The 27,394-nt window shown below is 44.2% G+C and overlaps 1 protein-coding gene across 6 annotated transcripts in view; it reads right to left on the bottom strand.

Moving 5' to 3' along the window:
* lrp1bb (low density lipoprotein receptor-related protein 1Bb) overlaps positions 1 to 27,394 on the bottom strand; it is a 250,031-nt gene that overhangs the window by 57,486 nt on the left and 165,151 nt on the right. For all 6 annotated transcript variants that reach the window (XM_040027788.1, XM_040027789.1, XM_040027783.1 and 3 more), the window contains 13 exons: positions 26,085 to 26,225; positions 25,865 to 25,990; positions 25,581 to 25,712; positions 19,495 to 19,629; positions 19,093 to 19,222; positions 18,183 to 18,309; positions 17,902 to 18,053; positions 17,078 to 17,202; positions 16,498 to 16,869; positions 13,301 to 13,490; positions 6,722 to 6,926; positions 2,601 to 2,793; positions 652 to 777 (listed from right to left, as the gene is read on the bottom strand). In XM_040027788.1, the coding sequence (XP_039883722.1) occupies positions 652 to 777; positions 2,601 to 2,793; positions 6,722 to 6,926; positions 13,301 to 13,490; positions 16,498 to 16,869; positions 17,078 to 17,202; positions 17,902 to 18,053; positions 18,183 to 18,309; positions 19,093 to 19,222; positions 19,495 to 19,629; positions 25,581 to 25,712; positions 25,865 to 25,990; positions 26,085 to 26,225 (2,154 nt within the window). The remainder of the gene's footprint in view (positions 1 to 651; positions 778 to 2,600; positions 2,794 to 6,721; positions 6,927 to 13,300; positions 13,491 to 16,497; positions 16,870 to 17,077; positions 17,203 to 17,901; positions 18,054 to 18,182; positions 18,310 to 19,092; positions 19,223 to 19,494; positions 19,630 to 25,580; positions 25,713 to 25,864; positions 25,991 to 26,084; positions 26,226 to 27,394) is intronic.

The raw sequence follows: 27,394 nt of genomic DNA, 5'->3' as shown, positions 1-27,394 counted from the left end.
CGAATTGTGGAGAATATCATGATGCTGCACCGACGGTCGATTTGGTGTACAGCGCCATAACATGAAATGCCAACATTTGTCGTGATTTTCTCCAGGCATGAATTAAAATTCCAGCAACTTTCACAGACTTTGATCAGCCGTCCTCTGAACTGCTACTTGCAGCTTTGCAAGTCAAAAATGCCAAACTTCCTCCTAATGAGTCAGACTGGAGTGTGGGTAAGAAGCCTGCCATCGTCTGCCATGACATCCAAGCGATCATCCAGCTCCGAGTCACTTGCCACGTTCAGACTGGCCAAACTTTCCTCGTTTGAACAGCTCCACCCACCATATGGTCTACCATCACTGCATTTCATATTCAAGCAGCAATGTCACATTAGACGCAAACGCTGCTGCCATGTTGCCTCGTGCCTCGACGTTATACGTGGAAAACAACCTGCTCCTCTCGACTTTTCTGATACTCAAATATTGTGCACGGCAACATGCAGTAGCTCATGCTGAACCTCTGCACGTGCTGTAAAAGCACAGCTGTTTGATTGTGTGTAGTTGTGTAGCGAGGACGGAGTTCAAAAATGTCCGTTTATGTAAAGAGACGGGCAGAGGCCGGGTTACACCGAGCTCGTAAATGTAGGCAAAGTAATCCTGATGACTTACACACACATCTGTTGTCGTCTAAAAGCACACGCTCTCCACGGCAAGTGCAATTGACCCTCCCGTACGGGGTCAGCAGGCAAAGGTCGCCGCAGCCTCCGTTCATGTGTCTGCATGGGGACAGCTGACCTTCAATAAGAATCAAACAGAAGCAAGTCCGGCTTTTAAAGCAGTCACAGTGATGTTGTTTTAAAACACAATCCTAAAGTCGAGTGGCTTACCTTCAGCAGACTTCGCATTGACATCAGCAACAACATGACTTATTTCAAAACGGCTTCCAGAGCAGCTTCCTTCCCCTGTACTGTCTGAAGGTCTCTATCAATATCTATACCAGATGTTATCATCATGTTGCTTAGCAGCTGCCTAACAATATGGCTGACAGCATTTATGCAGCATTTCAGAATTACCCACAACATCTTATAAAGGCATGCATGTTTTATCTACAACAACATCTATGTTATATCAGAAAACTTCAACTTTGGATGACTTTGCATATTATGACACATCATCTGGTTGCTTGGCAACTACCTAGCAATGGGATGAAAGTACCTTTTTAGCCAATTATTTGGTATCTAATTTATATAAACAAAAAGTTAATTATTCATGACATATCATAACATCCTTGTGTTGAGCAGCAACCACATAGTGATGCTAGGTTGCTAATATTTATAGATTTTTTTCGCATATATACACATACAGCTTAAAACATACTTAAAAAAGGAACAACCTGCCTGATGCTGTAGCATGCAGCAGGAATTACAACGTGTTGTTCGTAGGATTTTGTCCAAAATAAGTCAAGAATGAAAATGTTACTTTGTGAGTCCGAGGTCCTGGCACTGAATATTCCAGTTAAGTGTAATTATAACTAAGTGGAAGCGATTGGGAACAACAGCAGCTTAGACTGGCCTGCACAGAGTCCTGACCTCAACCTGACAGGACACCTTTGGGATGAATCAGACGTGGCCTTCCTGTCCGACATCAGGGTCTGAGATCACAAATGTGCTTCTTAATTGTTAAAGAATTCCCATAAACACTCCTAAACCTTATGGAAAGCTTTCCCAGAAGAACTGAAAAACTCTCATAGCTGCAAAGGTTCATAATAAATCATATTAAACTGTGTGGATTAAGGATGGCGTGTCGAGCTCGTGTGACGGCAGACGAGCCGTTACTTCTGTCAGTACAGTGTGTGTGCGTGACTGGACATCATCCTGCTGTGAGTACGTCAATATTTAAAGTTGACAACACTCATCTGTTGTGTAACTTAGCTAAATATGTAATTATTTATAAAGAGGATATATGTAAAGACAAAAAAGTATAAAGTGAGTTTTAAATTCCTTAAATTTCAACCTAAATCTGGAAAAATGTGGCATCAAAGTCCAGCCAATGGGGCGCACTTACACCCACATCCCTCTGCCCTACTTGGAAATTAAACTTTTTATGACACTTAAGAGACTCCCTTTATAACAAAAGTCACTTTTTATATTAATTACCTCTGAGGCTTAAGTTTCTAGCTGCTCTAAATAAGACCTCTTTCATTTATCAGCCCGGGTGTTTTCTGCATTAAATTAAGATTCACTTTTACATATATGTTTTCTGTTGGGTATCTTCTATATATACACATCTGGGTAGAACACACGTGAAATGTGTAACTGTCGATTATTGATGTAATGTGATCAAACGTTGAGACTGATCAGGATTGGTCTAAATGTTACTGAAGTGAAACAAACGTCAGTGTGGGAAGAAACTGTATCGAGAACAGACACAGACGCGCTCTGACTACATTTACCAGCCTCGTCTTTCAGTCAATGATCCAAAACAACATTAATGTGTCTAATATCCGGCCAAAAACACGCCACGGCTCGTGCAAACACACAACACACAAATATTTGCAGAAACGACTCTGCATACAGTGGCTATGAAATTCGCCGTATCCCAGATGTTCAAACACTCACAGTTGTTGGTATCCTTGGCCACAGCGATAATTCCCATTGGCTGGTGGGGAATATCTGCTCTAAGTACTTTGGTGTCGCCGCCTGTGTACTTGTTTGATCGCAGCACAGACCTGCGGGCCCAGTCTGACCAGTAGATGAAGTCTGCATAGATGGCGAGCCCGTAGAAGTTTCCAGGTCCTGATTTAATTATGACCTAAAAACGTAAAGAAAACACGGCTGTTAGATCGGAGAGATCGGTGAGGTCACTTTGACGTCACCCCTGCCGCCCACTTGACTGCTTAACCCAGATGTTGGGGGAGTAAATGACAGCGCCACTGGCAGAAAGGCAAGAATCCATCAGACGACACCCTCGGGGACTCTGCAGGCTCGTGGAGGGCCGAGGGGTGCGGGTGGTCGTGGTGGGGAAGCAGCTCTGCAGTCTCAGCCATTAGCAGGACAGGCTTGTAAGTGACATCACATTAGCCCTCTGCCATAGTGGGATTAACAGGACAGGTGTTGATTAAAGCAGCGCAGCGTGCGGAAGCAACAACTGGCCATCAGGTAAGTGAGAGACAGAGAGAAGAGGGGGAACCGCCAGATGGGGCGGGTAGAACATATTGACAGGAAATTAGATTTGGGAGTCGTTCAGTTTACGGCCAGAAACGCATTCGTTTGGTGCCGAAAATGAGAATATTTCATAGCTTCTTATCAGATTCTCTTCATTCAACAATATTCAAATATAACGCTTTAATTGTCACGTCAGCCAACTCCCAGCTGATCACTTTAACAGGCCTCAGATTTACGAACGCTGCTGAAGTAAAACGACACAAACTGCTTCCATGGACGTTCGCTCTCCCGGGGGCAAAAGGGCATCTTTGTCTTTTTCAGCTAAACATGCTGACACACCCCCTCATCGTGTACTCCGCTGCCCTTTGTGAAGCATTGCCTCCGTTAATGTCCCCACTCTCAAAATGGCACGGAGCACAAAGCTCTGCAACTGATCTTGTTCTCGCCAACCGCTCTGCCAGCATGCGATGGCACTGCTGCCGTAAAACTAGTCGTACCCTCAAGGATACTCTGCTGCCATCAAAGTTTGCATGCATGTGAGTCACAACCAAACTGGCGCTTTGCAGAGTGTTTCACACTAGTTCTGGGACCTGTGCTGTTTTAATTCTGTGAATCCACACAGATTTGTTCTGCTGTTGATTTAAACACTGGTGCAAAAAAATCTTTCTTTTGTTTATTAAGTTTCCTTTAAAATCGTCGGCTTCATGTGTGCTGTCTTCATGCTGTCTTCATGCTTTCTCTTCCATAACAACAGTCTGGATAAGCGCTGAAGTCGACAGTCAGCTATCTTTGTTTAATTTACACTTTTTAATTGGAATGGAGTACCTGCTCCCCGAGCAGTATCACTGCAAAGCCTTCATTAGCAGGAGCACACTGCAGCAGGGGCAGGTGGGGTCCCACAGGTGAAGACTTCCTGAGCCTGGTGACCTGGCTCATCAAACATATGGGTGACTAATTGAGATGGGCTAAAGTGCTGAGCAGCAGAGGTCATATTAAGGCGAACCTTAAACCCACAGCCTTACTGTAACGCTCTGCACACCTCGGACAGGCCGGTTCTCTCCAGCTTCTATTATATGCATCAAATTTTTATGGACACAACGTGAACTCTTTTCACAGACTTTTATTTACTCTGGCTAAGAACAACTTTATGGGCGCCATCGGAGACGAGTGACAAAGAAAGATAAAGTATCGCGTCCCAGAAGTTCAGCTGGAATCTGAGAGCGTCATTTCAGAACTTTCCGTCCATGAATCCTTCCTCACACAAACTTCCAGGTGGAATATTTGAAGCACAGCTGTGTCTGTGGTCACTCTTGGGATCGGACAAACACTACGGGGGTATTAGAGACGGCGATAATCGCAGCCAATAACATTGATTCTTTCACTCCCTTTAAGCACAGAGGCTCTAACCATCACCATGCACGGGCAGTTTTTGTTCCTCTGATGTTTACGCATTAAAATTACAAATGATTTCAAATATGGAGGTGATGTCAGTATTTTGCTTGTAAAAATCAGGTTTTGGAGGCAGGCAGGTAGCGTGTTTCATAAATGTGACCATCAGCCTTCTGCAAAGCTGAGTGTGACCTGTGCTGTAATTTCAGATATGAAACCTCTCAGACTTTTAAAGAAGAAGATGGAGCACATGGTCACTGACCCAGGTAACAGCTGTGGATGGAGAAAATGTGAGGTGGCCGACAGGAGTGGACGGTCCTCAGGGTGAAATGAACCAAAGGATTAACTCAACTATAGTTTTCATTCGTCTGTGTGCTGCTTTCACTGCGTCAGTATCCAGAGTTCCTGTTGATTTGCAGTATAAACAGACGAATAATTAGACACTACGAAAAGCTCGATTTGTGCACAAGGATGGATTTTGGCTGCTTTGCCAGTGGCTCTGTCGTGCATAATAGCAGCTTGAAAATGTGCAAATTCAATCCTGTTAGAGGAACAAATGGAATGAAAGCAGCGGCCTTAATATTGCCATAAAGACACTCATTAAAGTGAAGACCTGTTGTCGAGTCTACCTGACTAATGTGGATGAAAAAACATCCACCTGTTTGTGTACAAAGGTGAGAAAGTCATCTCTTCCCTGCATATGTGAAAACATGCACGCCTGGGCCGACAGCATCAAGCCCCAGAGGTCTTCATTAGTTTTAAGTAGACTTTTTTTTGGCTGCGTGACAAAAAAAATCTAAAATTAAAATAATAAATAAGACAAAATACAAAAAAAGAATAAAAATACAGAAAAAGAATAAAAAAGCACAAAATATATTAGATATATATTAGAACAAAAGGCGCCGGGCCCTGCTGTTACATGCTGCGTGACAGTCGGGGAGGCGTGCGCTCATTCATGGCACTGAATGGCAGCGTGCAGCTGGACTGCACTGTACCACCCTGCAGCAGTGCAGCGGTGTCAGTGACTCTCTTTTATAAAGCACTGTGTGAGTTACAGGGATTTGAAAGGATGCCAGAATGAAATTTGATTAAAACAGTTGCTCATTTTTTGGACAAGGATAAAAATATTATAATGAAAAATGAAATTAAGGGAGAGGCTCCATAAACAAGCACACGGTGCTCCACACAATGACACAGAGGCACTACTCACTGTAAATGTAGAGTACAGCGAAAAAACTCATTTCTTTATGTTTTACACAGAAGTTTTTGTCCTTTTTAAAGTAATCGTGACAAAAAGCTTCATGAAGGTCTTTCAGACTTTGCCTCTGGCTGCTGCTTCACTCGCTCTTCGCTCCTCGGACCGTTTTCAGAGGAAAGCTTTTCTTTTTCGTGTTAAGCCTTAAAACGGCCCCTTGAACCTTTCAAGTGTAAAAACAGCATAAAAGCAGTCGACTAAATGAATGAACCAGTGTCATGTCCACACAGTTTCTCAAAAAAACAACTATGTATTACACGTTACGCCTTCGTCTTCTAAAAAGTAATGCAGCATTTGCATAATTACTTGTTGTACCCAATTATCAGTTAATTCTGTAAACCTGTGGCCACAGTCCCGTACACTCTATCATAATGAAGACGCATCTTTCTTTGCGGTTTTATGTATGATCGCAAAACTGACAGCAAGATCAGCCCAAAGACTCGCCACAGTGCTTCTACTTGAGAAACACGGCGTCCACGGTAAGTCTGACCGCTCATCAGGCTCTGGCTGCTGGGCTCGGTTCAGCAGGCACTCACTACAATCTCAGTTCCTCACCAGCTCTGTGTTAGCATGCTGTCTGTGCAGACGCTTCTGTCCTGGATGCAGTTTGCATCACGCTCTTCTACTTTGGTGCAAAGCCAACAATTAGAGCCTATTTGATGTTGTTTTTTTTAACCTATCTACACTGATCATCAATGATCATCTTTGAAATTTGGCTGAGTTATGCCAAATGACACAAGAGTCTGTGGCAGATTATACAGAGACAAACAGAACGAGGGTGATGGATGGCACAGTGCTGCATGTAAATGACACGTCTCATGAGAAACAAAGGTTTTGCGTGCTTTACACAGCTACTGAACCTTTACTTACTCTTTGAACCTGATCTCAGCCCTGACCATTTGAGTTTGTTGCTCAGTGGGATCACACTCACGTATCTGCTGGATCCATCATAGTCGCATCGTTCAATCTTGCCAAGGGTCCCATCTGAGAAGTAGAGCTTCTCTGCTTTGTGGTCAATGGTCAGTCCATTGGGCGTTAAGATGTCAGAGCTGATGACGATCCTTATGTTTTTGCCAGTTAAGGTGGATCTCATGATGCTTGGCCTCTGCTCATTCCAGTTGGTCCAAAACATCAGGCTGAAAGATATGAAACACAAAACCAAACGAAGCTTTTTAACATCAGCAAGCAAACCTCAGTGTTCTCTTCCACAATTAAAAACAGTGGAGTAATTTCATCAGGGACTTCCTCCCTCTCCAAAAGATGCACTACCTCTCACACTCATTTAAAAATTCACACCACCTCAGCAAGAACGCAAAACAAATGTGTCACCTGAAGCTTCGGACGGGCTTAGAAATAACAGCTTTTTATAGAAGGTGGTGTAGAAGACTGTGCTGCAGAGGATCTGATGCCGTGCACAGACACGTGCACAGGACAAACCCTCTTTAGCAAATAGCTGGAGGTTTATGCAGTCGTGTCAGTCAATGATCAGCATCATTCCACAGCTGCCAAATCCTCATCAGCTTCTCCTTTTTGCCCTGAAGAGCGCAGCTCTGTTTCAATTAGATAAACTGGATTAGCATCAGAAATTCTAAGATAAAGGTCATTTATTCATGCTCTGTGATAATTAACAGTTATTTACAGGGAAGTAAATCAAAATAAATTACATATTGGTCTTTATAGGATTAGCTGTATGAGCCATGCAGCAAAGTCACAACCAGATAAAATGCTTTCAAATAGGAGAACGCGGTTTGCAAAGTCTGGCTTCTCTCTTCTCGCTGTAATGAAGTCATGGAAGTCCTCTCCAGTGCGATAATAAAGATTCAGGTCAGAAGTCACAACCAGGGGCTACTAATTAATCATCAGTGTTTGAATTCTAATTATCAGACAGTGATTCTAGAGTGGGATGGATACGGTGCCAAACTGCCAACCAAGGATAGTCTGAGGTCAAGAAATTAATTTAGTTAGTATAAAGGAGAGAGAGCTGTGCTCACTCTGTGCAGCTGTGCAGCTTTTATATGCATGAAATACAGCTTTTAAACACAACTTACAACAGAGGAGGAATATTCACACGTTACTTTTTGGAAACAGAAGATGCACCTGAATCTTTTCAAAAGCTAAGAGTTAAATAGATGAGATTTCAGTGCTGCTGCACTATGCACAACACAACTGAAGGCTAACCCTGCTCGACGGAACGATCCGGAAGATCTGCTGCTGCAGAAACACCAGCATTCAGAGAGTTTCACCATCAGGAGGGAAACAAGAGGAGCACCGACAACTACAGCAGCGCCAAGTAGTACTACAGTAGTACCAGAGCAGCGTCAAGTAGTACTACAGCAGTACTGCAGTACTACAGTAGTACTACAGCAGTACCACAGCAGCGTCAAGTAGTACTACAGTAGTACCAGAGCAGCGTCAAGTAGTACTACAGCAGTACTGCAGTACTACAGTAGTACTACAGCAGTACTGCAGTAGTACCACAGCAGTACTACAGCAGCGTCAAGTAGTACTACAGCAGTACTACAGCAGCGTCAAGTAGTACTACAGCAGTACCACAGCAGCGTCAAGTAGTACTACAGCAGTACCACAGCAGCGTCAAGTAGTACTACAGCAGTACTACAGTAGTACCACAGCAGTACCACAGCAGTACCACAGCAGTACCACAGTAGTACCACAGAAGTACCACAGCAGTACCACAGTAGTACCACAGCAGTACCACAGCAGTACCAGAGCAGTACTACAGCAGCGTCAAGTAGTACCACAGCAGTACTATAGTAGTACCACAGCAGTACCACAGTAGTACCACAGCAGTACTACAGCAGTACCAGAGCAGTACTACAGCAGTACTACAGCAGTACTACAGTAGTACTACAGCAGTACCAGAGCAGTACCACAGCAGTACTACAGTAGTACCACAGTAGTACCACAGCAGTACCACAGCAGTACTACAGCAGTACCAGAGCAGTACTACAGCAGTACTACAGTAGTACTACAGCAGTACCAGAGCAGTACCACAGCAGTACTACAGCAGCGTCAAGTAGTACCACAGCAGTACTATAGTAGTACCACAGCAGTACCAGAGCAGTACTACAGCAGTACCAGAGCAGTACCACAGCAGTACTACAGCAGCGTCAAGTAGTACCACAGTAGTACTACAGCAGCGTCAAGTAGTACCACAGCAGTACTATAGTAGTACCACAGCAGTACTACAGCAGTACTACAGCAGTACCAGAGCAGTACTACAGCAGTACCAGAGCAGTACTACAGTAGTACCACAGTAGTACCACAGCAGTACCACAGCAGTACTACAGCAGCGTCAAGTAGTACCACAGTAGTACTACAGCAGCGTCAAGTAGTAACACAGCAGTACTATAGTAGTACCACAGCAGTACTACAGCAGTACTACAGCAGTACCAGAGCAGTACTACAGCAGTACCACAGCAGTACTACAGCAGTACCAGAGCAGCGTCAAGTAGTACTACAGTAGTACTACAGCAGCGTCAAGTAGTACCACAGCAGTACCACAGCAGTACTACAGCAGTACCAGAGCAGCATCAAGTAGTACTACAGTAGTACTACAGCAGCGTCAAGTAGTACCACAGCAGTACCACAGCAGTACTACAGCAGTACCACAGCAGCGTCAAGTAGTACCACAGCAGTACCACAGCAGTACCACAGCAGTACCACAGTAGTACCACAGAAGTACCACAGCAGTACCACAGTAGTACCACAGCAGTACCACAGCAGTACCAGAGCAGTACTACAGTAGTACTACAGCAGTACCACAGCAGTACCAGAGCAGTACTACAGCAGCGTCAAGTAGTACCACAGCAGTACTATAGTAGTACCAGAGCAGTACTACAGTAGTACCACAGAAGTACCACAGCAGTACCACAGTAGTACCACAGCAGTACCACAGTAGTACCACAGCAGTACCACAGCAGTACCAGAGCAGTACTACAGTAGTACTACAGCAGTACCACAGCAGTACCAGAGCAGTACTACAGCAGCGTCAAGTAGTACCACAGCAGTACCACAGTAGTACCACAGCAGTACTACAGTAGTACCAGAGCAGTACTACAGCAGTACCACAGCAGTACTACAGTAGTACTACAGCAGTACCAGAGCAGTACCACAGCAGTACTACAGTAGTACCACAGCAGTACCACAGCAGTACCAGAGCAGTACTACAGCAGCGTCAAGTAGTACCACAGCAGTACTATAGTAGTACCACAGCAGTACCACAGTAGTACCACAGCAGTACTACAGCAGTACCAGAGCAGTACTACAGCAGTACCACAGCAGTACTACAGTAGTACTACAGCAGTACCACAGCAGTACTACAGTAGTACCACAGTAGTACCACAGCAGTACCACAGCAGTACTACAGCAGTACCAGAGCAGTACTACAGCAGTACCACAGCAGTACTACAGTAGTACTACAGCAGTACCAGAGCAGTACCACAGCAGTACTACAGTAGTACCACAGTAGTACCACAGCAGTACCACAGCAGTACTACAGCAGCGTCAAGTAGTACCACAGTAGTACTACAGCAGCGTCAAGTAGTACCACAGCAGTACTATAGTAGTACCACAGCAGTACTACAGCAGTACTACAGCAGTACCAGAGCAGTACTACAGCAGTACCACAGCAGTACTACAGCAGTACCAGAGCAGCGTCAAGTAGTACTACAGTAGTACTACAGCAGCGTCAAGTAGTACCACAGCAGTACCACAGCAGTACTACAGCAGTACCAGAGCAGCGTCAAGTAGTACTACAGTAGTACTACAGCAGCGTCAAGTAGTACTACAGTAGTACTACAACAGTACCACAGCAGTACTACAGCAGTACTACAGTAGTACTACAGCAGTACCACAGCAGTACTACAGTAGTACTACAGCAGTACTACAGCAGTACTACAGCAGTACTACAGTAGTACCACAGCAGTACTACAGCAGTACTACAGCAGTACTACAGCAGTACTACAGCAGTACTACAGCAGTACCACAGCAGTACTACAGTAGTACCACAGTAGTACCACAGTAGTACCACAGCAGTACCAGAGCAGTACTACAGCAGTACTACAGCAGTACCACAGCAGTACTACAGTAGTACCACAGTAGTACCACAGCAGTACCAGAGCAGTACTACAGCAGTACTACAGCAGTACTACAGTAGTACCAGAGCAGTACTACAGTAGTACCAGAGCAGTACTACAGTAGTACTACAGCAGTACCACAGCAGTACTACAGTAGTACCACAGCAGTACCACAGCAGTACTACAGTAGTACCACAGCAGTACCACAGCAGTACTACAGTAGTACCACAGCAGTACCACAGCAGTACTACAGTAGTACTACATCAGAGCAGAGGCAGCACATCAGTGTTGTAGTGCAAAGATCCAGGAAGCGACCGTTGGTGTGACCGCAGGTCTTCATGGCGAGCAGCAGCAGCACTCTCTGGATTTCAGACTCTGTTTTCGGCACATCTTGGCACCATGTCAAGAGTCACCTCCATGCATAGATTTATAGACAAGAACGGGGGTCATAAAATGTGTCCTACAACTAATAGGATGGCAGTATATGGATTTTAAAACAGCAGTAATATGATCTAGTTAAAACTGGCAACAGCCTTCTGAATCAAGTGTAATTTATTTACAGACTTTCTGGAGAAACCTGAGCGCGATGCATTATAGTTGTCAGCTGTACTTCTAATAAAAATGCGTAACAGGCAGCGCCGGCATGATGGAGCAATGCATGACTGTACTAACTCACTAACCACATAACAGTTACGATTCTGTCATGACTTGCATTACAAAGGCTCTTCAATTATGATGATCGATGGATTGAAGAAAATCATCAATAATTCTTTTCCTTGAACAGTAATCAGCTGACTTCAGCTCGTGGACGTGGGAAAAGGTTCAGGTGTGTACTGTGATGTGGAAAAGTATCCCCCCTTCCTGATTTCTTCGTTTCCTTTGTTTGTTTTTCGTATTTGTCACACTCACACACTTGTTTCAGATCATCAACACATTATGTCGTAATCTGCTGAGAAACAAGTCGCTGGTATCTATCAGTCTGGACAAGGTTACAGAGGCTTTGTGTCTCCACTGAGCCACAGCGAGAGTCTTTATCCACACATGGAGAGAACCTGGAACAGTGCTGAAGCTTCCCGGGAGCAGCCGGCCTACCAAAATGACTCCAAGAGTCCATCAACGACTCATCCAGGAGGTCACAGAAGAACCCAGAACAGAGACCTGCAGGCCTCAGAGTTCAGGGTTCAATGATAACAAAGAGCAGAAATGACATCTAGCTGCCAAGAGCGAAACAACCAGTTATGTTTATTAGGGTCATTACTTTTTCACATGGGCAGGTTTAATCAGCTTTTTTTAATTAATCAATGAAATTATTTATCAATAGAAAATCATATTTTTTAAACCATTATGTAAAAGCTCCATTTTGTATTTACTGTTATTTTTGTCTAATATTACAATTTGTTCGCTGATCTAAAACACTGCAGTGTGACAGAGAAGCCAACAGGAAATGAAAAGGAAGCAAACAGGAAGTAAACAGGAAGCCAACAGGAAGCAAACAGGAAGCAAACAGGAAGCAAACAGGAGGCAAACAGGAAGCCAAGAGGAGGCCAACAGGAAACGAAAAGGAAGTAAACAGGAAGCCAACAGGAAGCAAACAGGAAGCAAACAGGAAACGAAAAGGAAGTAAACAGGAAGCCAACAGGAAGCAAACAGGAAGCCAACAGGAAGCAAACAGGAAGCAAACAGGAAGCAAACAGGAAGCAAACAGGAAGCCAACAGGAAACAAAAAGGAAGCAAACAGGAAGCAAACAGGAAGCCAACAGGAAGCAAACAGGAAGCAAACAGGAGGCAAACAGGAAGCCAAGAGGAGGCCAACAGGAAGCAAACAGGAAGCGAAAAGGAAGCAAACAGGAAGCAAACAGGAAGCCTACAGGAAGGGGCATGTACTTCTGAGCAGTGAGTTTATTGCACAAAAGGGCAAAACTCTGCAGAAACAGCTGCCCACTGCTCCTAATTCAACATCAGGCCTTTACAACCACCTGTAAAGATGAGCGATGTTGAAACAGAGCGCAGGCCGAGCACAGCGAGTACTCACTGCCTGAGTCACAGCTCACAGTATTACACATAACATGTAACATAAGTAAGAGATTATGTGTAACGCATAACTAGATGGTTGAGGTGCTGCACTGCAATAATTAAACTAGAACCGCTCACCCCCATTAAATACTCATGACTGGTTTATGTTGTTATATACGCTCTTGAACCATGAAATAGAACTGGGAGCGTGATAATGTGACTGGAATGCCGCGCGCGGCATGACAAGAGCAAAACTGTCCTTGAGAACAATCACCTTTGTGGTGATCAAACTTGGAGCACCTCAAATACCAAGCAGATAATATTCTGAGCTAAAGTCCCACATGTAAGTAACAGATGCATGAGCGAATGGTGAAAAGTGCATTATGAGAAAGACGACTGACCTTTGACACTCATCCAGGGCCAGGACGTGTGGGTGGTCCTCCTCTGAAAGCGTCACCACAGCTTGCCTACTGATGGCGCCCGCTTGACTCTGGTCCACAGTTTGTCTGGTGATGGTGGATGTAGTGGAGCTGGTCCAGTACAGAGTGTCCCAACCTTTGTGGTAAGCCAGACCTTCCACTGAACCCACATCTGAAACGAGAGAAACATCAGACCACGGAGCAACAAAGTGACCTGAATGAGAGTCGGCGTTACGAGTCTGCCTTTTTATTCTAGCGAATAACTGAGTCACATGGGAAAAATAATCGTAGTAGAGCAAGAGCGCCCATCTAAAACATCACATAGAGTAAAACGAAAGAAATAATCACTTTGGAGCTGGCATTCATTACGTTTATTGTTCATTTATTTATCTGTAAATGCAGATTCCAGCTATATGCCGCTGTCATCTCGGGCTCCAAACCTCAGAGTTGTCTGTTGTGTATAAATGTGTGAAAGTACTGACTTTGCTTGTAACAGATGGCAGGCTCCAATTGTGTTAGAATTGGGATCGTGTTTCTTTTCTGATTGACAGGGAAATAACTTCATGCCTCACTACACTGGACAGACAGCTATTTGTTGATGCTAAAGTCACTCAGGAACCGAATGTGTTTTCATGGCAAACCAATTTCCAAAACACAGAATATGAAAAGACCTTTGCAGTCTCTCTTGTTATTGCATGAATATGACTGACAGAGATGGAACCTCCAGAGAGACGTGATTTTCAGCAGAGAATCTGGTCATATTCATGTTTGATTACTCACTGCAGTTTTCTTTTTCTACCCTTCGATTTATCGACTGAATATGACTTTCAGCGTTTCTCAATATCACTATTGTGGAGAAGTAAGGTCACAATAACTGCATTGTTGATCTAAGTTATGAAAGTGATGAGAAAGATTTTAAAAACAAACAACAGCAAAAGCACCAGCAGAAAATATCCACCCATGTGTCCATGAGCCCACTTCTCGTCAGTATATCCTGGATCCTCAACACAGACCATATTAAGGTGTGCAACATCCAAGGCACTAATGCTAGAGTGGTCAGTTTCCCTGGTAAGTCCCATACACATACCAAACACCAGCTATTGTTCTAAAGATCCAACCGTCAGGACTCAGGCTTCAGATCAGGGCAAAGGTGCCCCGGAGACTGTCCAACACATAGCAGCAGGAAGTAAGGCTAGCTGGGACCGCGTACACATAGAGGCTGGGATAGTGCACACCAGCGGTCCCCAACCCCCCGGGCCACGGCCTGGTACCGGTCCATGACTCGTCTGGTACCGGGCTGTGAGAGTTGAGGCTCGGGTGTGAAATTTATGGTTTTCAGGGTTTTTATCATTAACTCGGTTTCCCGTGATGTAGTTGTGTGTCTTATTTTGAAAGAAATATTTCTGCGTTACCATAGCGACCCGAGAGGAGGATGTTAGTCTCAATGTTGTTGGTGCATTTCTGGAGGACGCTGCTAATAAAGTTACACAACTACTCAGTGAATTCACGTTTATTATTATATTTACAAAATCCCAGTTTTTGTCTCGGTCCTATCATTTTATTTTGTTGTATTTATCCGCCACACCTTAAAGGGGGGAACGCTGCTGTACAGAAACATCTGTGCCACATATGGACTATGTGTCTCAGATGTTCCCAAGTCCCGATAGGAGACGCCACCAAAGGTGGTCGAGAACAACAGTCCATCAAGAACAGCTAAGATACAAACATTAATTAAGTGAACATTAAAGTAATTCAGTTGTCAAACGATTGTCTCGTGATTTTTCCCGTCACGCTTTTGTCCGTCAGAGCCAATTCTAACTGTCTGAATGGCAAACATGTGGCCAGTATGAGTTAATCTGGCTGCACCCCAGTATATAAAAACCCATAAACCAAACTCCAGAATACTTAAGACTCTACCTGAGTCAGCCGACCACTAATTAATAGCTTGCAATAAAAGCCGTCTGGCAGCTTGGAGTTTCTCTCAAATTGTTGGCCAGGCGAGGGACTAATTAATGGGGGACACAGAGTTTAATTAGGGAAATATAGATGATTAACATCTTCACCTTTCCTCAATGACAGGATTCGGGCAGAAACTTTTAGAATAAAAGAGAAGATACTGCAGAAGTAGATCCACCGCTGCCTAAACGTGGTCCATGAAAAGAAGTATGGAGCAGGTGGATGTGCTGCTTTTAATCAACACACAAACAAACTCATTAGGAACCAGCAGGGCCACAGGATGGTATTTCTCTGTGCACTGTGGCTGCATCAAAAGAGCTTGTTTCCAGTGGTATTGTCGTGCATTATTATTATTATCACCACTTTCATTATGCATTTCACAAGTTTGAAGGTGTGAAGGACACTTACAAATCCTGACAGATGGTTCTTGGTAACGCTTGTTCATTTCTAGAAGATAAATAAATAAGCAGAAAGCTCCCTCAGCAGGAGCGCTAAAGATGGGTCGGGGGTGGGTGAGAGTGGCTCAGTAACACTGTGCCAGCCTCTCCGCGCGAGGGGGCGGTGGGAAGGTGCTGAGCTCTGCTCCCTGTGGAAACGTCACTGAATGCCACAGGACGCGAGCTGTGCAGAACGGGGACTTTCTGCTGCTCATCTGACTCCAGTCAGACTCCAGATCGGTCCATGTTCAGTCAGTGTGCAGAAAGCTTGGAACACAGTTCATTTAAACCAGGCTGGTTCGGTCTTTTCAAAGGAGTAAAAGAGTAAAAAAACCGATTGAAGAAGAAATGCCCCTCTTGACGTACATCAGTGCTACACTGACTTCTTAACAACCCTGCTTCCTAACTACAGGAGAAAGATGCACTCTTTCCTCCAAGCAGACGGATCATCGGAGCAGCGTCGGCCACGGTGCCACTTTACAGTCAAACTACATTTTCATGGCTTGCAACCCAGCAGACAGCCAAAACAGGTACAGGTGAGGACGGATAAATTAGAGAGTGTACAAACATGCAGCTCTGTGCATAAAGTGCAAGCTTCCAGATGTCAGGCACATGAAACTGCCGACTGAAAACACACCAAGCAAAGACGCGGTGTGACAAATACGGCTAACCCACACTGCAGAAAACCACACTCTTCAACGTCTGTGGTGGACCTGCAGCTTCCCACAGAGGACTTGTTAGATGACATAAAATAACAGAAACGCTGTCAATATGGAATCCACTTACTTTCTGCGATGATGGATCTTCCCGTCCAGTCGTCGTTAATCATCTGGATATTTCCAAAATGGACATCGCTAAAAAAGATGCGGTTGGCTCCAGCTGTCTCCTGACTGTAGTCAAAGGCCAGCGTTATGACATTCTTGAAAAAAGCGGGATTTTCAAAAGGCTGCACGGGTGAGTTGAGGTCATTTTCATCAGAAAGGTGGATGCTTTTCAGGATAGTCCTTTCAGAGTAGAGTAGATAACCTTCATAGCGCTCGCAGGCAAAGCCATCCTCTGCCAAGCGCCCGTGTGCACAGGAGCAGGTCCGGCGACCGCTGCCCAGGTGGAAGCACAGCTGCTGGCAGCCTCCGTTACTTCTGGCACAGGGGTTGGTGCCTTCAAAGCACAACATGTGTTTGATTAGTCACTGGCAGCCGTTTCTGCTGTGAGCAATCACGTTTAAATTGGCCCGCCTATACAAGTCAGATGAAAATCCAATCTACGGTCTGGGAGCCACAAATTTGCAATTCGATTGCATAAAAATCTGCGAGCATAATACGAGACAGGAAGTGAAACTGTGCGGCTATAATGTTTGAAAACGCACCTTTTTCTCTGCCTCTGGTGAAGACCGTCACATCTTTCAAATTAACCCCCAGACCGCTCCTCATGGTCACAGCCTCACTGGGATCCGTCTTCAAGCCTCGTCGGATTGAACCGTTCGAGTGGGCCCTGAAAGTGAGGAGAGTCGGAGAAGAACAATAATAAGGTTCTCTGTGTGAGCGTGGCGGGGTGAAGGATGGGGAAGTTACACAGACATGCTGCAGGACATCCTTTCAGCTGAAAACACTAAAACAAAACTCAGCACTGAGGACATTTTGTCAATACACATCAGAATCTACATCTAAATTCAGTTTTATTTCGCTGTCATCATCACAGACTAGAGGGGACCGTGCTGCCGAACTTTGGAATAATCTTCCACTTGATATCCGCATGTCAGAATCCAATGAATCGTTTAAATCACTCTTAAAAACTCACCTGTTCAACGTAGCCTTTGAAGCTAATTAGTTTGGACTTCCACCTGGTCTGCATTTGTGTTACATAACTGTAGTTGTTACTGTAACCATTACTCTATCTTCTTTTCTTTGCCTATTGTTGGAATTCGCCTGCAGCACTCGTGTGAAGCACTTTGATGTCTTTTTAAATGTGCTATAGAAATACATTTTGATTGATTTTGTTTTTAATTTCAGACCTTTGTCAAACCCTAAAACAAACACTAATACTTGTCTGGAGTATTAAAAAAACAGGATTGCGCCTGCTGTGTAATATTTCTCCTTGGAAGCCTTGAAAGGAGGGAAGGGCGCTGCCAGGTTACTATAAAGGCTTTGCAGGCAAATGCAAGAGTTTGCATTTGAGAAAATAACAAATTACCTGTCAGACCAGTAGATGTAAGGCCCAAACACGGCCACGGAGAACAGGTCTACGTTGGCCATTGACAGTACAATCTCCCGGCTCTCACCGGTCTCAAGGTTGATCCTCTCGATCTTATCCGTGCGTGCGTCGCACCAATATAATGTATTTTCCTGGAAGGTAATTTTAAAATGCATAACACAAACTGCAGCTCTTTGTATGGTTAAATGTTAGGCACAAGACTGTAAGGTGAGCAAGGAGACAGGTACTCTACATGATGTATTATCTGTGTGCGACTGTACCTCATAGTCTATGGAAATTCCATTGGGCCACGTGATGCCCGAGCTGACCAGGGTAACCTGGTCTGATCCATCCAGGCGGGAACGGCCGATGCAGGGGTTCTGACCCCACTCGGTCCAGAACAGATATCTGCCCAGATACACCTCATTTATTATTTGAACTGTAGATTTTGAAAACATTTTTATCTTTGTTTAGGTAACATTTGCTTTGTAGGATGGTGCATATTAATGCTTAGAGCACATTTGGATACATTGTAACATGTTCTTATGCATTCATATAATTATCCTCCTGCTCGACAAAGCAAGCTTCCCTAAATGTCACTTTACTCTCCACCACTCTCTTAAAAGAGGTAAATTGTGGACAAGTATCTCTGAAATAGGTTGTATAATTAAAATAATGAGCGATCAGTATTATGAGGATGAACGTGAGCCACACTGGATGCTGGCAGCAGGCAGGACGGGTACAGCCTGCCATCTGCATGGCTCAGCAGAAGTCAGCACACTTGGCAACGTCGTGTCAGTAAGTGCTGCTTACTGGAGACTCTGACTGCTTTACTGTGCTGCTGTAAGTGAACATCCTTGGACATCTGAAGCTTTAGACGGATCCAAACAAGCCTGTCTGGCACACAGCAGCCACACCAGAGTCTAAGTCAGCCATTTTTTTCGCTCTGTGAATTTGATATTAACGGGTTCTGTGAGCTATGGTGGTATCATATAATAGGCTGACTGGATAAAGTGGCCACTGAGCGAATATGCGATGAGCCAGAATTGGCTTAATAAGACCTGCTTTGGTTTCTAGTTTTAGCAGCAAATGTATTTAATATATCTGCTGTTTACAGTAAGTGGTTTCTAAAAGTATACAGACGGCACTGATTGTAGGCTAAACAAACACACGCACAGAGTCATTTCCTACCCCTTCTGTGGATGTACAGCGATGGCTCTGGGCTGATCGAGTCCTTCTGATATGACCACTGAGCGATATGCACCATTCAGGCGAGAGATTTCAATTAGATTGAAACCGTGGTCTGTCCAGTACAGGTTGCCTGTTTGGAAAGAAGCAATATTCATACATGTAATTAAAGTAGAATTCATCCTCCAGGACACAGAAGTTAAAGACACAGTTCATTAAATCTAATTCTTTGCCTGCACTTTGTCACCAAAGCCTAATGGCTTTTGGCAATTCAGATCGCAACAATGACATCGACTCGGTGCTATAACTAGAGGCGTGGCACCTAAAGTGTGAAATTTCAACAATCGATACAAACTTGACAGCCTGTGGAAATGACTCGAGGGCTCCAGCAGTGACGGTACTAACCAGCGATCCAGTCAACAGCAATGCCTTCCACACGGCTGATGCCGGTGGTAATGACGTCCTCCCTCCAGGTCTGGTCGCGTTTGGCTCGGGATATTCTGTTCAGTCCCATGTCTGTCCAGTACACAGTATCATTCCCTGCAAAATGCACCCTAAGGTTAATAATAGGAGACGTGATGAAAGCGGCTGCCACAACAGTATCCGTGCCCTCAAACTAAGCAGCTCATGAAAGCACATTTTACTGTATCATGGCCCATTTCACCAGATTTTGTGTGGCACAATAAAGCATGATAGCAGAAGCGCTAACAACTCAGGCACAGGTCCTTGTTGACATGCAGCTGCTGGATGGAAAAGGCAAATGTTGGGAAAATTTTACAGGGCAGAATACGGCTCCATGCAAAACACGGTGTTGGTAAAACTGTAACGGGCCTGTTATCATTTTACGGCGCTGTTAAATAAGCTAATAAAATAGCGTGTTTTGCCTTTTATACTCTTGTCTTCAAGTGGATCTTTCTGCATGATTGTCAGTTAGGCTGCACAGGTTGTTAAGAGGGTGGCTGGCGTTATATGTTTAATTGCACGTTCGTATTCCCACCGCCTTTACACTCTGTTAACACAGAGATGATATATGACATAACACAGCTGCAGGGATTTCATCTGTTCTGCTCCAGCAACCTCCATTCTCTATAATGACATGTAAATGTTATGTGTGAGCTATCAACTGCTGTTCTTGGATGGGCTTAGTAATACATTTGTGTGTTCACCTGTCCAAAATAATAAAGGTGAGGACCATCATCAATCTTGTTCTGTCCTTTAGTAATATCTCATTTTATATTCAGGTTATTTCCTCTTTTCCAAAAGTCGTGGTCACACTTCAAGATTTCCAACGACCCCTGAGGTCTCTCGGATTCAGAACGAGGTTTTAGGTTTTCAAGATAGTCGAGGGATGAGTCACTGACTTGTAACTACTGTATAATGAGGGACCTGACTTGGCTTTTTCCCTGCACTCAGACTTTTTCTTAAGTCTGCGAAGGTTCACAGTCGTCCAGGTCATAGCCGTCTGAGGCAGTGTTTCCCAAACATAGGTGTGCTGTGAGAAATGATCAGGTGTGCTGTGGGAGATTATCTGCTTCCACCTCATTAGTACTCTAAGCGATCAGCGTGAATAACGGGCAGAACAATTATTTCTCTACCACTAGAGGGCAGTACAACTACCTGCTCTAATTAAATGGGTTGCCAACTGCCAGTAAACAGAAGACGAAGAAGAAGACAACACCGCCCATAATAGCTAATAGCCCCTATAGATAATAGGGGTGCAATGATACACAAAATTCACGGTTCGGTACTTTGGTGTCACGGTTCGATATTTTTTCGATACAAAAAAATGTTCATGCTTTTTTAATTTGTCATTTATTAAAATTATAAATATATATTTTAACTCAAAAGTACAGTTTTTAAATTTAATGTTGCTGAAACAACAAAGTAATAAAAAAATTAATCTATCTGATGGAGGAATCCCTCATCTTTGGAAAAGAGAGTTTATTACAGAGAAATGTCTCTTTCAAAATAAAAGCTGTACTATACGCTTCTTCTGGGCTATATTCTCAGCAGCATATTAAACATATCAGGTCCCCATAAGGAGAATCATGTGCTAACGGCTGTCTAAATGACTCGGGTAAAGTTTGTAGCATGCTGCTTGTTGTTGTTGTCTGCTTCCACTTGTCTTTGCACTAGGATGCTGTCGGAGTAAATGTGCAGTCATATTCGTTGTGTTCCCACTAGTGCTGTCAGCGTAAACCTGAAATGACGTTAACGCCACAACACGGCAAATCTCCGTTAACGAGCTACCGCGGATCGCCCCGTGCGTGGGGCTGGACGGCCAACACGTTAACGAGCTAACTGCGCTAACACACTAGTTCCCACCCATGTAATTGAGCATTGCGTGGCACATCCAACATACTGTTTTACTTTAGTCCATGACGCGCTTACCTTCAGGGTCATACGTCACATGAAAACCAAAATAGTTCCAAAGGCCAGATCTGAATGAGGGTGGGGGAGGTTCAATTTGCCATGTTGCAACGAGTTTAGCTTCTGTCTCGCTAGCTTGCGCTGCGCTCAGTGGATCTGCGCTCGACAGTGCAGCCTAGGCGGAGTAGTCGAACGCAGATCCACTGAGCGCTCAACACAGACAGCATCGTCAGAAGGAAAGTTGATAAAATAAATGAAAAATGTTGTATTGTTTGATACATATGCGTACCGAACCGAAAGCACTGTATCGAACGGTTCAATATCGATACGAGTATCGTTGCACCCCTAATATATAAATATCTGAAAAGAAAAAGTAGTCAGTCCGACCTGGTCCTGGTGAAAACTCTGACCCAGGTGAAGGCCCAGCGTGAGTAGTGGTCAGAAGAAAGCAAAAAATCTATAGTGGGGACAAACCGAGCCATGTCTGCTATGCCCTATTCTCTCTCGGGCCAACACGGAGATGCTGATGCATGCTTTTATTACCAGTCGCATTGATTACTGTAATGCCCTGCTCTCTGGTCTTCCTAAGAAGAATATTTCAACTTTACAACTTTTGCAAAACTCGGCAGCTCGTGTGCTGACGAAGACCAGAGGGCGGGCCCACATTACACCGGTTTTAGAATCCTGCACTGGCTCCCCGTGTGTTTCAGGATCGATTTTAAAGTTCTTTTATTGGTTTTTAAATGTCTTAATGGTCTTGGGCCTTCTTATCTCTCAGATCTGCTTCTACCATACGAACCCTCGCGGACCCTGAGGTCCTCTGGTACTGGCCTTTTGATTGTCCCTAAAGTCAGGACACATACTCACGGAGAGGCAGCTTTTCAGTGGTACGGTCCTCGTCTGTGGAACAGCCTGCCGGAGGAGCTCAGGGCCGCAGAGAACGTGCATGTTTTTAAGAACAGGCTCAAGACCCACCTTTTTAATTTAGCTTTTACTTAGCGTTTATTTATTTTTTATGCTTATTTATTCTATCCTGTTATTCTATTATTAATTTAGGATTTACCTAATATTTATTGATTTTATTCTTATTCATTTTTTAATCTTCTTACTCTATTTATATTTATACTTATATTTATATTGTATCCTGTTCTTATTTATTTTATCATTTTACCCATATCTCCAGTGTTTCCTCGGAGGGCGCTCTCTGCACCGGGGCTGTTATTGACCGTGGCTGCTGGGTCTCTGGGGTCCTCTCAGCCTGGTTGGGGGGCTCCTTGGCCTCCCTCCTGCTGTGTGCCCAGCCCGGAGGCTGCGGTCTGTGACCGGCTCCCGGTGCAGACGGCTCCCTGTTATAATGTTTCCTCACTTGGCTCATGCGAGCCCAGCCCAATTTGTCTGGTGCGCTGGGGAAAATGATCAATGTGATTTTTCTAATGTGAAATATGTGCCGTGGATCCAAAATTCTGTGAAACACTGTCTATGGAGTTCAAAAAGAAGGTTCTCTAAGTTAAACTTTAACGAGTCCAGTCACCGTCTTTTCAAGCTTCTTAGAAGTTTTTCTTAATAAGAAATAAATGGATTTAATGAACCCTTTAAGACTTTAAATCTAATGGCATCACTTACTTCAGTTTCTTCACCAGGTTTGATGTTTTGGGAATTCTGAATATTTGTAAACAATTAGTTTGCACCATTTTCACATGATTCATGATTTACATCATATAATGATATCTTTGCTCTAGCAGTGAATGAGTTTATCTTTGCCAGCACGCAATAAGGATGCTGTCTGGGATGTGTCAGCTGGAATAATGATTTAGAAGCTAAAGATTGAGTTATTTTAACAGCCTCCAACATTAAAGTAGACATTTATAGAAGAAAGAAAACGGTTCTCACTGAAGGTACAAACAACAAACATGATTCACCACTCGAGGCAAAAACACAGCGTCAAATACAACCAGGCTGCTAAGGAGCTAACAGCTGGTGACGAGCGACCTAGATGTAAACAGATGACTCCACGAGCATGCAAGCTCCACATCCCAGGAAACGCTGCATGGCTGCATTTACATGATGGAAAACCAGAGCGTTAAGGAGCTGGTTAAAAAACTCGAGCAAAGGTACAACATCGCAGCCTGTGAGGATATTACTCAGGCTCCTGAAGACGTGCAAAGTTAATTAGTGAACGTGGTCCTCTGCTCGTTTACAAAGAACAGTCGAATTTTGTGATTTTTGATAGTTTGGCTTTAATGGAGGTGGTGGTGGAATCAGATTAAGAGTGAAAAGACTGCCAAAAGTCAATAAGGGTTTCCCATTGCTCTATTTTCTCCCTCCCCGTCACCTCCCCTGTCATCTGTCCTCCTCCACGACACCCAGAAATCAATCTCACACATTTTGAAAAATGTCCCAATTCCGGTCTATCTGGGAGAGACGATGGAGAGAGAAGCTGAGCATGCACAGGTGTGGAAGTGTTTTTACGCGTGACGGATGAAATATATCAATCATGTCAGGAGCAGGACTAAAGAAATGAATCAAGTGTTCCTTTGTATTTATAAGTTGTTTCATTTTTTATGATAACACCTTCCCTCCACCATTTGTGATGTGAGTATGACATCTAAGATCATCAAACAGAGCAGCAGGCTGTAACAAACCAAGACTCACATCACATTTAATTGACACGGCTTGGAACAAGGCTGAGAGAAAAGCACGTCTGCTGCTGCACAATGCCTTAACTCGACCCCTCATCTATCGCTTCCTTGTTTCCTTGCTTACATCTTTGGTGGGAGGGGCTAACATCGAGGAGATTCAAGGATTTAGAAAGTGAACAATGAGACAAGGAGTTGGATTCATCCTATCTGACCAACCTCACCTACAAACAAAATAACTAAGCTATCAAATGTTGGAATACTTAAATGAAAATGCAGGAAATGAGCAGAATTCCATGTGTGGTGTTCACTGCATCAAAAATGTTTCCATTCTATAAAACAATACTCACTCGGTAATTGTTTCCCTGCCAGTGACAGGAGAGCGAAATCACAGACTGCATGTGGAATTAGCCAAACAACATTTTCAGGATACAGTATGTGTTTTTGTGGTTTACAGTTTCCCCACAGACTTGTTATCATGCTTCGACAGCACCCTACACGTATCGCAGAGAACGGACGTTTCCGGTCTCTGGTATGTTTCTAGCTTTTATTAGAATAATAAATCATGTGAGAGGAAACAAATATCAGCACAAGCTGCTGCTTTGTGCTTTGCAACGTGATGCTACCTTCATGTTGTGGTGCATCTTGGGAATTTCTTTGGATTAGGATTGTTTACATGGAAAATGGTGGATGTTATTCATGAGGCGCTCATTCATCTGGACAAGTTAAGCTCGACCATTATTTAAAAGACACACAAAGCCCAGAGCAACAAAGATCTTTATCTTCTCTTTAATAACTCAAGAAAGAGGAAATAAAGCGAATATGAGAGTGTGGCAGCAGCTGTGTAGTGTTTGTGTACAGGTGCTATGACTAATGCACGCCAATGCACTTGTGTCCTTAAGGCTTTGGGGCTTTAAGACTTGACTCAGTTCAGGGATGGTGTAATGCATTCCTCTGACTGAGTACTTAAAGACAAACCTTTATATTTACATAAGTAATTATTATTTTTATTATTGATTCTGAATCTTTTCATCATTCTGCCGTTACAGATCTCACACTCCCAGAATCCTTCACAGGTTGCGGCTGCTTCGAGTATCAAACATACTGCTGAGCAGGTCCCCCCCATGCTGACCCGTTGGGGCACACATTTGGGTTTGAGTGCCAGGCACCACAGGGTCTGCATGTATGTCAGGTAGTACAAGTCCAAGTATCCACATCAATGCCAGGACTCGAGCCTCCCCAGCACTGCCTTATAATGGCATGCATAATGCTATCCACTTCACTTATCAGGGGTATTTAATATAGTAACACTGGCACTGATCTGATCAGAGCGGACAGCTGCAGCGGTTCCAGATAAGGACGACTTTAAAACAAGGAGCAATATAAAGTGTGTAGGTTTAATAAAATGTCAGATTCTTTAAGCTCTCAGCGTCTAACGTCGCGCTTTAGCGGGTCTCCACTACCTTCTTATGTGATTGGACGTACCTGCGTGAAAGTCGACTCCCACAGCAAAAAGCGTTCCTGTGATGGGCATGAGGGCTTCGCTGTTGTCATTCGGGTCAAGAGCAATTCCCCGGATTCCCTCATGGATGGAATACATTAGAAATGAGTCAACACCTAAAGAGTCACAGAGGGATCTATTAGAGCGCAGATAAAAGCATTAAAGCTCAAGAACTCACGAATGCCCTTTGACGCACGTAGAGATTATTCATTTATCCACAACCTCACGCTGAGGGTAACGAAAGGCTCAAAGAAACTGGGAATCGTACCCTCGCAAGACGTGCGATCGCTACGCAAGTTGTAGCCAACGGTGCAGGAGCAGCTGCGGGTGTTCTCTGAAGTCGGGAAGCACAGCTGCGAGCATCCTCCGTTGTTTACTTGGCACTGATTTCTTCCTGATTATTAAAACAAAACCAGCAAACGGACGACAGTGACGCACCATCAGCAGGCATGTCCATCTCTGTGAATCACGTGAGAGAGGCTGCTTACCTTTCTGGCTGTCCCTGTCGTACACCTTCATGTGAACCACCCCACCCGTCTTATTTCTCAAAACAACAAGGTTGCGCCCGTCTCTCTTGGTGACCGTTCCCAGCCGTCCTGATTCCTCATCTGCCCACCAGAGTTTTCCACCTGCAGCCAGCAAAGAAAATCTGAATTAACTCCATTTTTAGAGCAAGGCCAAAGAGCGTTTCCTTTCTTTTTCACAACATGGTACAAATGAGTTCCTGAAAACACAAGCAGAGTGCAGGCAAATGCCATCCTTCAAAGTGCAAATGCTGAGCTTCAGCCTGCACTCTAATCTCCTAAAGCTGGCACACTTATTCCTTAAGGCCTGTTAATAATTGAGGCCTTCTCTGAGCTGATTTCAGATTAAAAAGTGGGTTTCCTGTCTCGCTCGGCCCCATCGCTGTTGATGAGTTTCAGCCTTGAACTGCAGGAAGGTTTTTAGCTCCACTGAAGCTTTTCCTTGAACTTGAAAGACAAACGTTTCCATTACCGACTGAAACGGGCATCGCATTCCTATAAACAGACAGAAATACAGCATGTGCTGTTTGACCAACGGGGCTGCTGACTGCTGCACACCAAGCCCAGCACCTCTGTCCTCAGCAGATATCAGTGACGCACAGTCCTCGCCAGGCGCTTTGCCATTTACTCGACAGGCGTGACAGGAACTTCTCATTTTACAATCCCACTGAGGTGACAAGTAAAAAGGAGTTAAGTGAGTCCTCTCCTTCCAGGATAAACATCAGAGGAGGTGAAGATGACCTCATTCTAGAAAGGATAAAACCACAAAAATGAACAGAGTATCTACAACATGCCCCATAATTAGGTCACACAAATGTGGCTATAACAGACTGTATGTTGTAAAAGCTTAGAGCAGCGGAGGCCGGAGGATCACCTTTGCATTTTCATACAAACCCCCAACAGAGGAATTACTGAGCTGAGCAGCAGCAGCAGCAGCAGCGAGCGCTCATTAAATGCCTCCTTCTTTAGAGCAATGTCAATTACCAGCAGATTTCTTTTTCCTGCTTTGTGCTAATGCAACCATTCAGAGCAGCGCTGCTCCTGGACACAACCTGGTGCAATTTAACACCCTCTTGAATTAGATTAGCAACCTAACTTAAACGACAGATGCATTCTCATCCAAGACAATATGTTAAGTACCATCTAGAAAATGTGCCCTGTACATTTTCCAGCATCACTTCCTGGAAGGCACGGCGTTCTTTAGTTCTCTTGCACGTTTTGTGTCACTGCATTCAACCACACACACACACACACACACACACACACACACACAC

This window comes from Simochromis diagramma, unplaced genomic scaffold (assembly GCF_900408965.1).
Source record: "Simochromis diagramma unplaced genomic scaffold, fSimDia1.1 OVJJ01000343.1, whole genome shotgun sequence".
Taxonomy (NCBI): domain Eukaryota; kingdom Metazoa; phylum Chordata; class Actinopteri; order Cichliformes; family Cichlidae; genus Simochromis; species Simochromis diagramma.
Note: the sequence above shows the minus strand (reverse complement) of the source record. Positions and strands in the feature narration are given on the sequence as shown.